The sequence below is a fragment of the Hyperolius riggenbachi genome, chromosome 1, assembly GCF_040937935.1.
Source record: "Hyperolius riggenbachi isolate aHypRig1 chromosome 1, aHypRig1.pri, whole genome shotgun sequence".
NCBI classification, from domain to species: Eukaryota; Metazoa; Chordata; class Amphibia; order Anura; family Hyperoliidae; genus Hyperolius; species Hyperolius riggenbachi.
The window spans coordinates 358,888,207-358,901,849 of NC_090646.1; the positions used below are offsets into that span (position 1 = coordinate 358,888,207).

General features: G+C 46.0%; 1 protein-coding gene across 5 annotated transcripts in view; it reads left to right on the forward strand.

Moving 5' to 3' along the window:
* Positions 1–1,850: 1,850 nt before the first annotated feature.
* The window catches only part of C1H19orf44 (chromosome 1 C19orf44 homolog), a 34,931-nt gene continuing 23,138 nt past the window's right edge, over positions 1,851–13,643 (forward strand). The window contains exon 1 of one of the 5 annotated variants that reach the window (XM_068271283.1): positions 1,851–1,905. In XM_068271283.1, coding sequence (XP_068127384.1) covers positions 1,904–1,905 — 2 coding nt within the window. In that variant the 5' untranslated portion in view covers positions 1,851–1,903. Of the gene's footprint in view, positions 1,906–2,013; positions 2,078–7,710; positions 7,730–8,300; positions 8,320–9,561; positions 9,581–13,643 lie in introns of those variants that run through there. The other 4 variants (XM_068271285.1, XM_068271286.1, XM_068271287.1 and 1 more) reach the window with 4 other exon arrangements.

The following is a 13,643-nucleotide window of genomic DNA, read 5'->3' on the forward strand; positions in this document are numbered from 1 at the left end:
ATGCTGCAGTGGAGTTAAAACTAGATAATTACTGTTTATCAAAAAAGCTCAATGAAATCAGCAGTAGCAAATAAACTGCACACATCCTTTGCAGACTGCAAAAGATAAAGTGCCACACAAAGATATAAAATAACTAATATTGGTAAGGACTTAACATGTAGGTTATTTCATTTTCAACAGATGAACAATGTCATAGTGTATTGAGTGACTAAACTACATATTGGAAACGGTGTACAAAGCTGAGGCATTGCGGTTTGCAATTTCCCAGCTTTATGTGGCTTTAATCACCACTGAAGATGTAATCTATCCTGCCCACCAGGAAAGAACTAAGATCTGCTGTGCTGTCCTGTACTTTGTGAACCATGCTACATTAGCAGCTGCATCTAGCTTCACTGATAAAAAATGGGAATGAATGCACATGTATGCATGTTTCCTTATTCGTATTCAACTAATACTGGTACCATAGCATACAATTTCATTTTCACTTAGGTTCACGGTGAGATTTGCATTGCGTTCCCTGTAAAAACAGGAGCACAATGCAATTAAACAAAAATCGCACTGAATGGTATGCACATGTTGTGTCAGTGAAGCAAGTCAATGAAAAGTATGCTTAACCGTCACTGTTAAAGCTCACATTATATGGTAACTCACTGCATACAGTGTGTTGGGATACCACACTCTGTTAGATTGCACCACATTGTATACACTATGAATGACGCACCGATACAACATTGCAGTGTGACTTTCTGAATTACAATGCATCCGTTACATCACACCACAGCACTGTGAATGGAGCCAAAAGGGCCCTTTTAAACTAGCTGCGATCCACTTCGAAAAGTGGATAGAAAGCCATTTTTTTTCCCCTAGCATGCCTTGATTTTACCCCAAACGTAATCAGCAGCTTGTGCGATTCTCCGCACGATTGCGCTCTGTACCCAATGGCTACTGCACAAACGCAGCAAGAAGAAACTGAGGCTTGCGCGATGGCAAAGCAGCTCGATTGTGCTTGTGATCGCACCTAGCATTGGAAAAGGGTCCAAATTAGCTTCTCTAAAAACAGACATGATCACAGCATTTAGGAGGTCTGGATCCTAATGCTGGACTGCAGTTAATACCATTATGCGCGTTATAGTGTAATCATATCTATTTTAAAAATTAAAGGGCAACTGAAGTGAGAAGACTATGGAGGCTGCCATGTTTATTTCCTTTTAAACAATAACACCAGAAACAAGCATGCAGCCAATCTGTCAGATCTGACAATAATGTCAGAAACGCCTGATCTGCTGCATGCTTGTTCAGGGTCTATGGCTAAAAGTTTTCCAGGCAGCGGGTCAGGAGGGATGCCAGGCAACTGGCATTGCTTAAAAGGAAATAAACATGGCATCCTCCATATACCTCTCTCTTCAGTTGTCATTTAAATATGCTGAAATAAAAAGGGATTTTATGCTACAAATACCAGAGCTCTGGCTGAATAAGGATTTAAATGAATCTCCAGACAGGGTCCAAAAGGGTGACAACCTTGCACGGATATTTTTAGTGGTGGTGCTTCCTCAAAAGTGAATTTGCGACTGTCCTATACGCGGATCTACGTTTATGTGATAAATCAGTCCTGCGTGCAGCAGAGCAGAGTGCCAAGAGCAGGGACCGTGGAGCAGAGCAGCAGCGTTTCCTGTATATTTGAAGCAGTAGCAGTCCTGACTCTTGTCTGCAGTCTGCACTGACTGATCTACCGGTGTGGTGTACCACAATTGCTCTCATTGAATTACGCTTGCGTGTCACGCCTCACTTTCGGCTCTCGACGCATGGTATGTAACTATAGTTACCATCTCTCTGCGCATGCCCAGTGCTTCCGCGGAGCCGAACGAGGTTTGAGGCGCAAACTGGGTTACACATCGTACACGGCATGTAAGTTTATACGCTGCACTTGTTGGGGACTGCTGAGGCTGGACTGCCTGCTTTGCTTAGTTGGTTTGGGCAAGGACCCACAGTTTATTGTCGGCATACGGCCCTTGACCTGCGGAGACCATGATGGAGATACATCCAGGGACCCACTGGACACCAATAATGACCATGCAGGGTGAATGCACTTTGGGGGACACCAGTGATTGAGAAGCTGTGATTACATGGGGGGGGGGGGGGGGTGCTGCATTGTGGGGCACATTCTGTATCCCGCTAAGCAGTAATGGTGGGGTGACTGCACTATGAGGGAGATATGCTGCTTGAGGGAACATTTTTAACACAATGATTGCACTGTATAAAATTGTGTGTGGTGTGGTAGCTCTGCTGTGCATGTGCAGAAGACCCAGACTGGACGCGACTGAGCTGTTACCAAGGCGGGGCTGGTCGCGGCTGAATGTTAGACCGCGGGAGTACGGTGTGGGACATCTCTGGGTCACTTTAAGGGGCCAGAGACCACTGGTACTGAAGTGGTTACTGATATCTGTAGGGTGGGAGCAAACATTACTTGATACACTGCTATCTGAGGTAGGAGGCTCCAAGGCGCATACATGAAATAAAGGCGCCTAGAAAAAAGGGTGCAGGGGATTGCAGCTAGTAGAATATCGCTACAATTAGTGATATTCTAATGCTGGATACCATAGTAAAATATTAGTAATGTTTACTGATATTTTACTATAGCTAAACCTAACCCTACTCTCACACAGAACCCTCCCCTGGTGGTGCCTAACCAGCCCCCCCCCCCAGGTGATGTCTGACCTTAACCCATCCCCTCGTGGTACCTAACCCTCTCCTAGCCCATAACCCCCCCCCATGTAAAGCTGTGATTTTGCAGCTAAAATGTTGCATTGGGAGTCGCCCAATTAGCAGCAAGCATAGAACATTTCCACACCCAGATGTGCCCAATAGAATGGCAGGCGCCAGGGGTTTGCGGAAATGCAAATTGCGGCATTGCATAGGGGAGCGCCCTCTATGCAATTCTGTAATTTGCATTTTCACAAACCCCCAGAGCCCACAATTCTATTGGACACTTCCGGGTGCGGAAATTTTCAATGCTTGCCTCTAATTTTTAAACATCTTAGCTGCAAAGTAAAAGCTGCGATTTGCTGCAAAAATTGTAAATTTAGGTACCTGATTGTGGCGGCCGCCATGTGCCCAGATTTCTCTTTTCTTCTGCTAATCGTGGCTTTTATTATAGGTGCCTATGCCAGCACACTTTCTTCCGTAAGGGCTCCTGCACCCTTTTTACCTGATTTACTCCAGGGCATCTGACGTAAGGGTTTGCATTGAAATGCTACCTAATACCACTATCAGGGGGACACACAGCTATTTAACCTCCTTGGAGGTTAATTTTTTCTGCAAAAATTGCAGAATTCCAATTTTTTTTTTATTTTTTTTTTAATGTTTCATGTAAAGCTACCAGAGTGGTAGCTACATGAAACACCACTAGAGGGTGCATGTGGCCCTCTAGTCCGATCGTCGCCGGCATCTATAGCAAACAGGGGAACGCGTATATAACGCGTTCCCTTGTTTGGCTTCTCCTGTCGCCATGGCGACGATCGGGATGACGTCATGGACGTCAGCCGACGTCCTGACGTCAGGGACACACGATCCAGCCCATAGCGCTGCCCGGAACTCATTGATCCGGGCAGCGCAGGGCTCTGGCGGGGGGGCCCTCTTCAGCCGCTGCGTGCGGCCGATCGCCGCAGAGCGGCGGAGATCAAGCTGTGCGCGCGGCTAGCAAAGTGCTGGCTGCGCGCACAGCAATTTACAAAATGAAAATCGCCCCACCAGGGGCTGAGATCTCCCACTGCGCGGCATAGCCCGAGCTCAGCTCGGGCTTACCGCCAGGGAGGTTAAAGAGACACTGAAGCGGAAAAAAATTATGATTTTTATGTGTAGTACAGCTAAGAAATAAAACATTAAGATCAGATACATCAGTCTAATTGTTTCCAGTACAGGAAGAGTTAAGAAACTCCAGTTGTTATCTCTATGCAAAAAAGCCATTAAGCTCTACGACTTTCAAAGTCGTGGAGAGGGCTGTTTTCTGACTTTTACTATCTCAACTGTTCCTGAACTATTTAGTTTTTCTCTGCCAGAGGAGAGGTCATTAGTTCACAGACTGCTCTGAAAGAATCATTTTGAATGCTGAGTGTTGTGTAATCTGCACATATTATAGAATGATGCAATGTTAGAAAAAACACTATATACCTGAAAATAAAAATATGAGAATATTTTCTTTGCTGCTAATCTTTTAGTAATTATTCATAGTACACAGCCAATTCACTATATCATTTTTTTTTTCGCTTCAGTGTCTCTTTAATTCTGGTTTCTGGAGGGCACATGGCTACTTTATTCTGGTATTAGGGGGCTCATGGCTACTTAATTTTTAATATCTAACATTTAATATTCAAAGTAACAGTTCAATAGTTACAAGTACTACGATGAACTGGTTGCAAACAAATGTAATCACCATCAGTATTATCATCACTAGGTGTCACCCATTACTATCTGCCATTTTTTGCCAGCCACTAGTAACTGCCACTGCTTGTCACCTACGGCCTTTCACTACTTGTCATTAGTAGAATCTACTCATTATCTGTCACTACAATCGACCAGCTACTAGAATCTACCAATCATTGCCTATCTGCCACTGCCTGCCAATAGACTACCTATTAAAGGGGTTCTGTGGTATTTTAAAGATCAAACGATCTGACACTTACCTGGGTCTTATATCATCCCCCTGCAGGTTTAATGTCCCACGCTGTCCTCTTCCGATCTGCCGTTCCCCGCCGCTGGTCCTGGTGTAATCACGCAAGTGAGTACACTGCGGCTGCACGCGAGCTTGCTCCCGCGCGCGTCATTGGGAGCTTACTGCTCAGGCGCAGTACAAGAAAACTTAAGGGGGTCGCGGCAGAGGCCTAGCGCCAGTTTTTAAAAGGGCAGGCTAATTACTGGTTACTCATAATTGCTTGTCAGTTGTTTCCTGTCCAGCAGAATGCTAGGTCTCCCACTCCCCGCTGTGTGTCTCCTGCTGCTCCATGTATGTTCCTCTGCCCCCCTCCCCCCCCCCCCCCGTATGTCTTCTGCTACCCCCATATATGTTCTTCTGCCTCCCATGTATAATTAGCAGAAACGCCAGCATTGGCTCACCTCATCCACAACTCCGGCGGCGACAGCAGACCTCTCCTGCACGGCTCCCCTAGTGTTGGCTTCTGCTGATGACGCGATAAGCAGAAGCCAACACTAGGGGAGCCATGCAGAAGAGGAGAGGTCTGCTGTCGCCGTGGGAGCTGTTTGCCCTCTAAACCTAGGTGTGTCTAATGCTAGGAATACACTATGAGATTTTCTGGCAGATAGATGGTTCAATAGATAATTTCCGACAGGTCTGATCTGATTTTCAATCGTTTTTCTGATCGATTCCCATTTACTTCTCAGAAATCAATCAGAAAAACGATCGAAAATCAGATCAGACCTGTCGGAAATTATCTATTGAACCATCTATCTGCCAGAAAATCTCATGGTGTATTCCCAGCATTAGACGCACCTAGGTTTAGAGGGCAAACCGCTCCCACGGCGACAGCAGACCTCTCCTCTTCTGCATGGCTCCCCTAGTGTTGGCTTCTGCTTATCGCGTCATCAGCAGAAGCCAACACTAGGGGAGGCGTGCAGCAGAGGTCTGCTGTCGCCGCCGGAGTTGTGGACGAGGTGAGCCAGAAAATCGATCGGAAAAATGATCGGACAGTAAATCTGCTGAAAAATCTCATACCAGGCACAGTTGCCCCCCCCCCCCACAAAAAAAAAGGCAGAGTGCGCCTCATAACATAATTAGGCAGAACCTTTTCATATGCCAGACCTAAGGCTTCCAAAGTAGTATGCAGAGTTCTTCCCATGGTATCATAATTAGGCAGATCACCTCCAAAATGGGTAAGCATGGATCATGTGAAAACGCACTGCATAATTTGCATCAGGATTGTGGGGATTTGGATACTTCGCCACGTTGCATCACGTGAACTGTGCAAGTCTCCATGGACTTGCATGGCCTTTGCAGTGAGGAACAATACCCTGGTGCGACGGAGTGTGCCAGTGTGCAATTGGTCTCAAAGTACTGCTGTGATCTGAAGGGATGTTGTTCTGTGATATGAAGGGACAGTGTGTATGTTCCCACCTTTTATATGTGATATAAAGGGATAGTGTGTATGTTACTTTGCTGTGATAAACTATTAATGAGCAATTTTCCTTACCTTCACTTTGCAAAGTTTTAATTTTTTAAAAGTATTTACCTGAATCAGCAGCCCCTTTGGACTCCCATGGGGGGCAGAAAGAAGGATAAATCCTCTAGAGCGCTAGAAACCCCGCGTAAGGGACGGATCCAACAATTTCTCCGACCTTAGACGAGACCTGCAAGCACCTCGGACCTTTCCAAGATGGCGCCGGAGCAGTCCCCGCAAGACTAGGCCCTGGCTTCGCCTAGCAGCTCCCTCCCGAACGGCTCCCCCTTACATCAACAGAACAGCCCGGCTGGCCACATATCTCCCTCCAGATCCGATAACGCTGAATCATTCGTGGAAATGGACCTTCACGACTACATCAGATCATTACCTACTAAGGATGATCTGGAAAAGTACGTCAGCCGCATAGAGGCAACCTATCGCAAGGAACTGGAGGAGGTGAAACAAGAGATCAGACATGTGGGCCACAGAGTCGAGGAAACAGAGAAGAGCCTGGAGAGGATCGAGAAAACCCAGTATACGCAGCAAGCTACCCTGGACAAACACACCCTACAGATCCAGAGCCTCTTCATGAAACTAGATGACCAAGAGAACAGGCAACGGAGAAACAACCTCCGGGTTCGGGGCCTCCCTGAAGCCACTAAGACCCAGGACCTAGTTCCTACACTGACGGCCATCTTCAATAAGTTCCTGGAACACCCACATGACGATCCTATTGAGATAGATCGTGCACATCATACCCTGGGCCCTGTAAGCACCGATCCCGAGAGGCCACGCAACGTGGTGTGTCGCATACACTACTACAACATTAAAGATGCCATTATGAGGGCGGCTCGAGACAAAGGTCACGTGGATTTTGATGGCGCCAAGATCTCCATCCTTGCGGACTTATCCAGTCTCACCCTCCAAATGCGAGGAGCGGTGAAACCCATCCTCAATATCCTTCGTGAGAGGCAAATCCCCTATCGCTGGGGCTACCTGTTTCACCTCCAGGTGAAACACGAAGGGAAATCAGCCTTCCTCTCCTCACCCACGGACTTACCGAAGTTCTACGACATCCTCGGTATCCCGTTGACGCAGCTTCCCGACTGGCCGGCTGACCTACAGTCTCCCAAAGGAGGCCTCCAACAAAGAGCCCGATGGCAAACTGCAGGGCGGGGGAATCGCCGCAGCAACGCAGCTGCTTCCCAGAACTCTACGGATGGGTGAGACCTCAAACAGTCCTCTTTCTTTGACCCCTTACCTTCCCACTTGTTATGATTAGACGGGTCACACTCCCCTTTTTACACCTATGAAAGTTTTCCCAACTACCTGCCGTTATGTTTTATTACGTTGTACTCTGGCTCCTCACATACCTTTCCACACCCCTGGGAACAGTTCGCTTTCTCCCTCGGACATTTTCCTTACATTAAGGCTGCCTTCCGAGCGAACACCTATACTCCCAGACGATTAACGGTCATTTTTCAAAGGAGACACTCATTGCCTAAACGATGGATATAACTCCGCTACGCAGGCATCCCCGATACACAACCGAGTGAACTGTATGATGATTCTTCCAGGCTTTCCCACTGTTGGGCAAATGCACTAATCTACCCCCTTTGCATTTTAGAGTGTATACCAGCCCCGGACTAATATAATACTAGCTGGTCAACCGTTGGTTCTTAGCTGACATAGCTGTTATAACTGCTGTTGTAATTGTTTACTAGCTTGCCTTATAGGTTATATGTACTGTTACACATCATAAATATTCCACGTTGTACCCTTATATGCTGTTATTGTAGGGAGCTCCGTGCTCGGCATGCATTGCTCGGCCTCCGCCCTGACGGGACCCTAGCCGCACATGGGCCTCCTCACTCCGACAATTTTGGGCCTGCTCGAATGCAGACCTACAAACTCTCAAACAATATATGCAGTTTTCTACACTGCTTTAATCTTCATTGCTATCACATGCAAATTACGCTTGTCTTACGTGTCTCATAAAGCACTTTGATACTAAGCAACTTTGGTTCACACTACTATCCCTCCATCCTGATGCTACACTGTTTTCTCCCATACGACTAGACTCCAACAGCACAATATATCCCTATTACCCGACTTATGTCTGTGTTACCTAACAGAGGTTCTGATATAGGTGAGTGCAAATGCACATTTTTCAATGTGAAGGGATTTAATAACCCAATTAAGAGGTCACAGATCCTATACAATATGCACAAAGCTAAAGTTAGAATTTTGATGCTCCAAGAAACCCACTTCATGACGGATAACCACCCTAGCATTAAGAATAGATATTATAACACCTGGTTCCATAGCACCTTCCCAGACTCTAAATCCAAGGGAGTAGCCATAGCATTCCACAAAACCCTCCCCATAACTGATATAAAGACCCTGTCGGACCCTCTTGGCAGATTCATTTTTGTTAGGGTAAAAATATATAGTAAACAATTTACAGTGGCCACTTTTTACCTCCCAAACCATAACCAGGGCCAATGGTTTTTACGCCATCTTCCCAAATTAGCCTCCTTCGCCCAGGGCCAGATAATTCTCGGATCAGATCTGAACATGTGTCTTAACCCTGAGTTGGACTCCTCCTTCGGTCGCTCCGGAGTTCCGACAGGCACACTGAGCAAAATTAAGAAAAAGCTGAATGACCTTCGTTTAGTAGATTGCTGGAGAGTTTTCCATCCTAAGGACAAAGACTTTACATTTTATTCTTCCCCACATAATTCTTTCAGGAGAATAGACGTCATTTTTGTATCACACAGTTTATTAGATCACATTCTCTCTTCCTCCATAGGCATTAAATTGTGGTCAGACCACTCTCCTGTGCGCTGCTCAGTCGGGATTCCGGGGGGACATAGGAACACTTTCATATGGAAGTTAAATAATAATCTACTAAAGGACCCCCAATGCATACAAGATATCAAAGACGCCATTTCTAACTTTACAATAGATCACTCTCAGAATGACACCTCTGAGGTGATAAAATGGGAGGCCCTTAAATGTAGCATTAGAGGCTTGCTGATCTCTCATGGTACCAGATTGAAAAGGGAAAGGGGCCATAATATCACTCAACTACTAAAAGATATTTCTGGAAGACAAATTTAAATCTGAAGGTGGGAGCTCCCAGATCACAGGGCTTCAGTTAGCCAACACTAAAAACAAACTCCTTTCTATCCTAGATGAAAGATCACTGGCATATAGGGAAAAATGAGAAGGACAATTCTACGAAAAATCAAATAAATGTGGCACCCTCCTTGCTTGTTATCTACATCACCGGCAACCCTCTGCCTATATCCCCACGGTCTCTACACGCAAAGGTAACCAGGTCTTCAAAGCCACAGACATAGCCGAGAAATTCCTCAGTTACTATAAGGACCTATACAATCTCCCAGGTAAATTCAAAAATTTAGATCCTACCCAACTCTCTGACAAAATTCACTCCTACATAACACAGGCAGGTCTTCCTGTACTCCCACCTGAAGCCATCAAGGAATTAGACAAACCCTTTTCAGAGGCTGAAATCCTATCTGGTATCGCCTCCCTTAAAGAGAACCCAAGGTGTGTTTAAAGAATGTTATCTGCATACAGAGGCTGGATCTGCCTATACAGCCCAGCCTCTGTTGCTATCCCAAACCCCACTAAGGTCCCCCTGCACTCTGCAATCCCTCATAAATCACAGCCATGCTGTGAGGCTGTGTTTACATCTGTAGTGTCAGTCTCAGCTGCTCCCCCGCCTCCTGCATAGCTCCGGTCCCTGCCCCTGTCCCTTCCCTCCGATCAGCAGGGAGGGAAGGGATGCAGGCGGGGACTGGAGTTCTGCAGTAGGCGTGGAGAGCAGCAGACTGACACTATAGAGATAAACACAGCCAGCTCTGACAAGCTGTTTGTCAGCAGCGTGGCTGTGATTTATGAGGGATTGCAGAGTGCAGGGGGACCTTAGGGGTGTTTGGGATAGCAACAGTGGCTGGGCTGTATAGGCAGATCCAGCCTCTGTATGCAGATAATATTCTTCAAACCCACCTCGGGTTCTCTTTAAGCCAGGCAAAAGCCCAGGCCCCGACGGGTTCACTGGAGCCTTTTATAAAACCTTTGCCCAGAACTTAGCCCCTACTATGCTGAATGCTTTCAACAGGGTCTCTGATATCACCCCTTTCCCTCCTCAATCGTTAGAGGCTCATATAGTGGTGATCCCCAAACCCGGTAAGGATCCTAAAGCTTGTAGTAGTTACCGCCCCATCTCCCTCATAAACCTCGACATTAAGGTGTATTCCAAGATTATAGCAGAGAGGTTAAAAGATCATATCCCCAACCTAATACACACCGACCAGGTCGGCTTCACACCTCACAGAGAAGCAAGGGATAATACCCTCAAAACTGTATCCCTTATACATAGGGCCCATAAAGAGGGGATTCCCCTGTGTGTCCTTTCGGTCGATGCCGAGAAGGCGTTCGACAGGATCCACTGGAGCTTCCTAAGGGAGACCCTGCTCCAAATTGGACTCAGTTCTGCGTTTGCTAACAAAATCTTAGGCCTATATAGCTCCCCCTCGGCTCACGTTAGAGCAAATGGGATCCTGTCGGGCGCCTTCCAGATCAGCAATGGCACGAGGCAGGGATGTCCCCTGTCACCTCTGCTATACATCCTATGCATGGAACACTTCGCTAATGCCCTACGTGAGAATTCCAATATAAAAGGCATCAGATATGACAGATCTTCGGTAAAATTGTCTTTATATGCCGACGACTTGCTTTTGTATATTACGGAGCCTTTAATATCGCTCCCAAACTTTCTACAAGAGGCTGAGCGATTTGGCTCAATTAGTAATTTCAAGATCAACTTATCCAAAACCGAAATCCTCAACATACCCCTTCTTGTTCACACGGTTAAAACTATTCAATCTTCGTTTTCCTTCAAGTGGGTTCCTGATGCCTTAAAATATCTTGGAGTTCTTATACTCGCAGACCTTTCCAAATTGTTTGCATGCAATTTCCCCACCCTTGCAGATCAAATCCAAAAAGACAACCTTAAATTATCTTGGATGGGAGATCCAATGTGCTTAAAATGGACATCTTGCCTCGCCTGTTATATGTTATGCAGGCTGTTCCCATCCCTCTGCCACACTCCTATATGAAGCGACTCAATCAGATGTTTAGATCCTTCCTATGGCAAAACAAAAAATCCAGAGTCAACATTAATCTATTATACCGACCTAAGGAAGAAGGAGGCCTTGGCTTACCAAATTTCTATAAGTACCAGGAAGCCTCTCAATTGTTCCTGGTCTTAGACTGGTTTCATGGTCGCACCCAGAAACAATGGGTCTCCCTGGAGGCACATATTGATCCAATTGATCAGAGGGCCATCCTATGGACACCCAAACCCAAACGACCACCTACAGCTGACCTACAATTCTGGACAGGAATGGTTTCTGAGAGATGGGACTCCCTTCTGAACAAATACAAAATCTCCTCTATCCCTGGTCCCCTCACATCAATTATTGATAACATAGATTTTGGCCCAGGAATGCACCAACCCTCCTTGTTAGGAAAGGACAAGATCTTTTGGCCACAAATAAGACATTTTGTATCTAGATCATCACTCCTCCCTGCTAAGGAGTGGGTAAAGGCCAGAGAGGCCCGTCAGCCAGGTTGGTTTCTCACTCTTCAATTTCATAAATTCTATGCATCCCTCTCCCCTAAAAATCAGATACACAGAGACCTAACATTCTTCGAGCTGCTTTGCTCCGCCTCAGAAAGACCCCTACACCAATTATCTCAGGTCTATAAAATATTAAATGAGAACTCTGGGGACTCTAACTTAAGTAGATTACAGGAGGTGTGGCAGAGGGATCTGGAGAGAGAGGTGGACCAGGAGGACTGGGATAAAGCATTTACTCTTGCTCATAAGATGTCCCCCTCCGTCCTGGCCCAGGAGAGGAATTATAAAATCCTCACCAGATGGTACAGAGACCCTGCACGTCTCTCCAAGTTTCAATCCAGCTGCTCAGGGCTTTGCTGGAGATGTGAAACCGAGGTGGGAGACTATATACATATATGGTGGAAATGCAGAGTCCTCCATTTCTTCTGGGCGAAAGTTTTTGAGCTACACAAATTATTATACTGCCACTCTCTCCCATACATACCAGAAATTGGCCTCCTCTCTATTATCCCAGGATCAATTTCTTCAGCCAAAAAATCCATCTTCAGATTCATTTTAATGGCTGCCAGAGGTCTGATCGCCAGAAAATGGAATCAGACAGAAGCACCTTCTCTCACTGAGTTATTTACTCAAATCAATCACATTAAACGGATGGATGAATTACTATTAACAGTTCAGAACAAATGTGACATATTCACCAAGAGGTGGGCAGTCTGGATTGAATTTTGCGACTCTGATGCTCTACAGGTTTTCTTAAGCACTTAAGCTTGTCAGACTATGTTCCCTCTGTATATATCAATGTTTTTGCACTCAATCCTATATGTAATAATCCTATATGCAAGATACCTCTTCTCGAATAAGCATTTGCTTAAAGTGTGAATCTCTCACCTTTCTTAAAAAAGAATATGTCATGTAAGAGTTGCTAAGTGTGCCTATCTGAGACACTGGGTTCGCAACCCGTTGTTTGTTTAATACCCCCCTCCCCCCCCCCTCCTACCCTCATCCCTTCCTCTCCCCTTCCCACTCAACCCCCTCCCCCCCCCCCCCCCTCCTGACCCCTTTTTTTTCCCTGGCCATCAATCCTCATGCCGGTCCAGTTGATAAGAGATTCTCTCTTTGCCTGGTGTATTAAAGGGAATGTCCAAGCAAAATAAAAAAATGAGTTTCACTTACCTGGGGCTTCTCCCAGCCCCATGCAGCCATCCTGTACCCTCGTAGTCACTCACTGCTGCTCCAGTCCCCCGCTGGCAGCTTGCCGACCTCGGAGGTCGGCGGGACGTATTGCGTACATTTTTACGCATTCCCGCTAGTGCAGGAACATTAACACATACATTTTTACGCATTACTGGTTTAATGCGTAAATTTTTACGCAATAAACCAGTAATGCGTAAAAATGTATGTGTTAATGTTCCTGCACTAGCGGGAATGCGTAAAAATGTACGCAATACGTCCCGCCGACCTCCGAGGTCGGCAAGCTGCCAGCGGGGGGCTAGAGCAGCAGTAAGTGACTACGAGGGCACAGGATGGCTGCATGGGGCTGGGAGAAGCCCCAGGTAAGTGAAACTCATTTTTTTATTTTGCTTGGACATTCCCTTTAAGACTTGACCTGTTGTTACACTAATAATCTTGGCTGGATAGCCCAATTGTTGTTACCTACCTTTCTATGTTTCAATAAAAATTATTTCTGAAAAAAAAAAAAAGTATTTACCTGTCCCATGGGGTTAATGTGACAGAGCTCAACTTTCCATATGCTTCCATGGATTTGCTGTGTAATGTATATAAAATGTACGTGTTTCCAC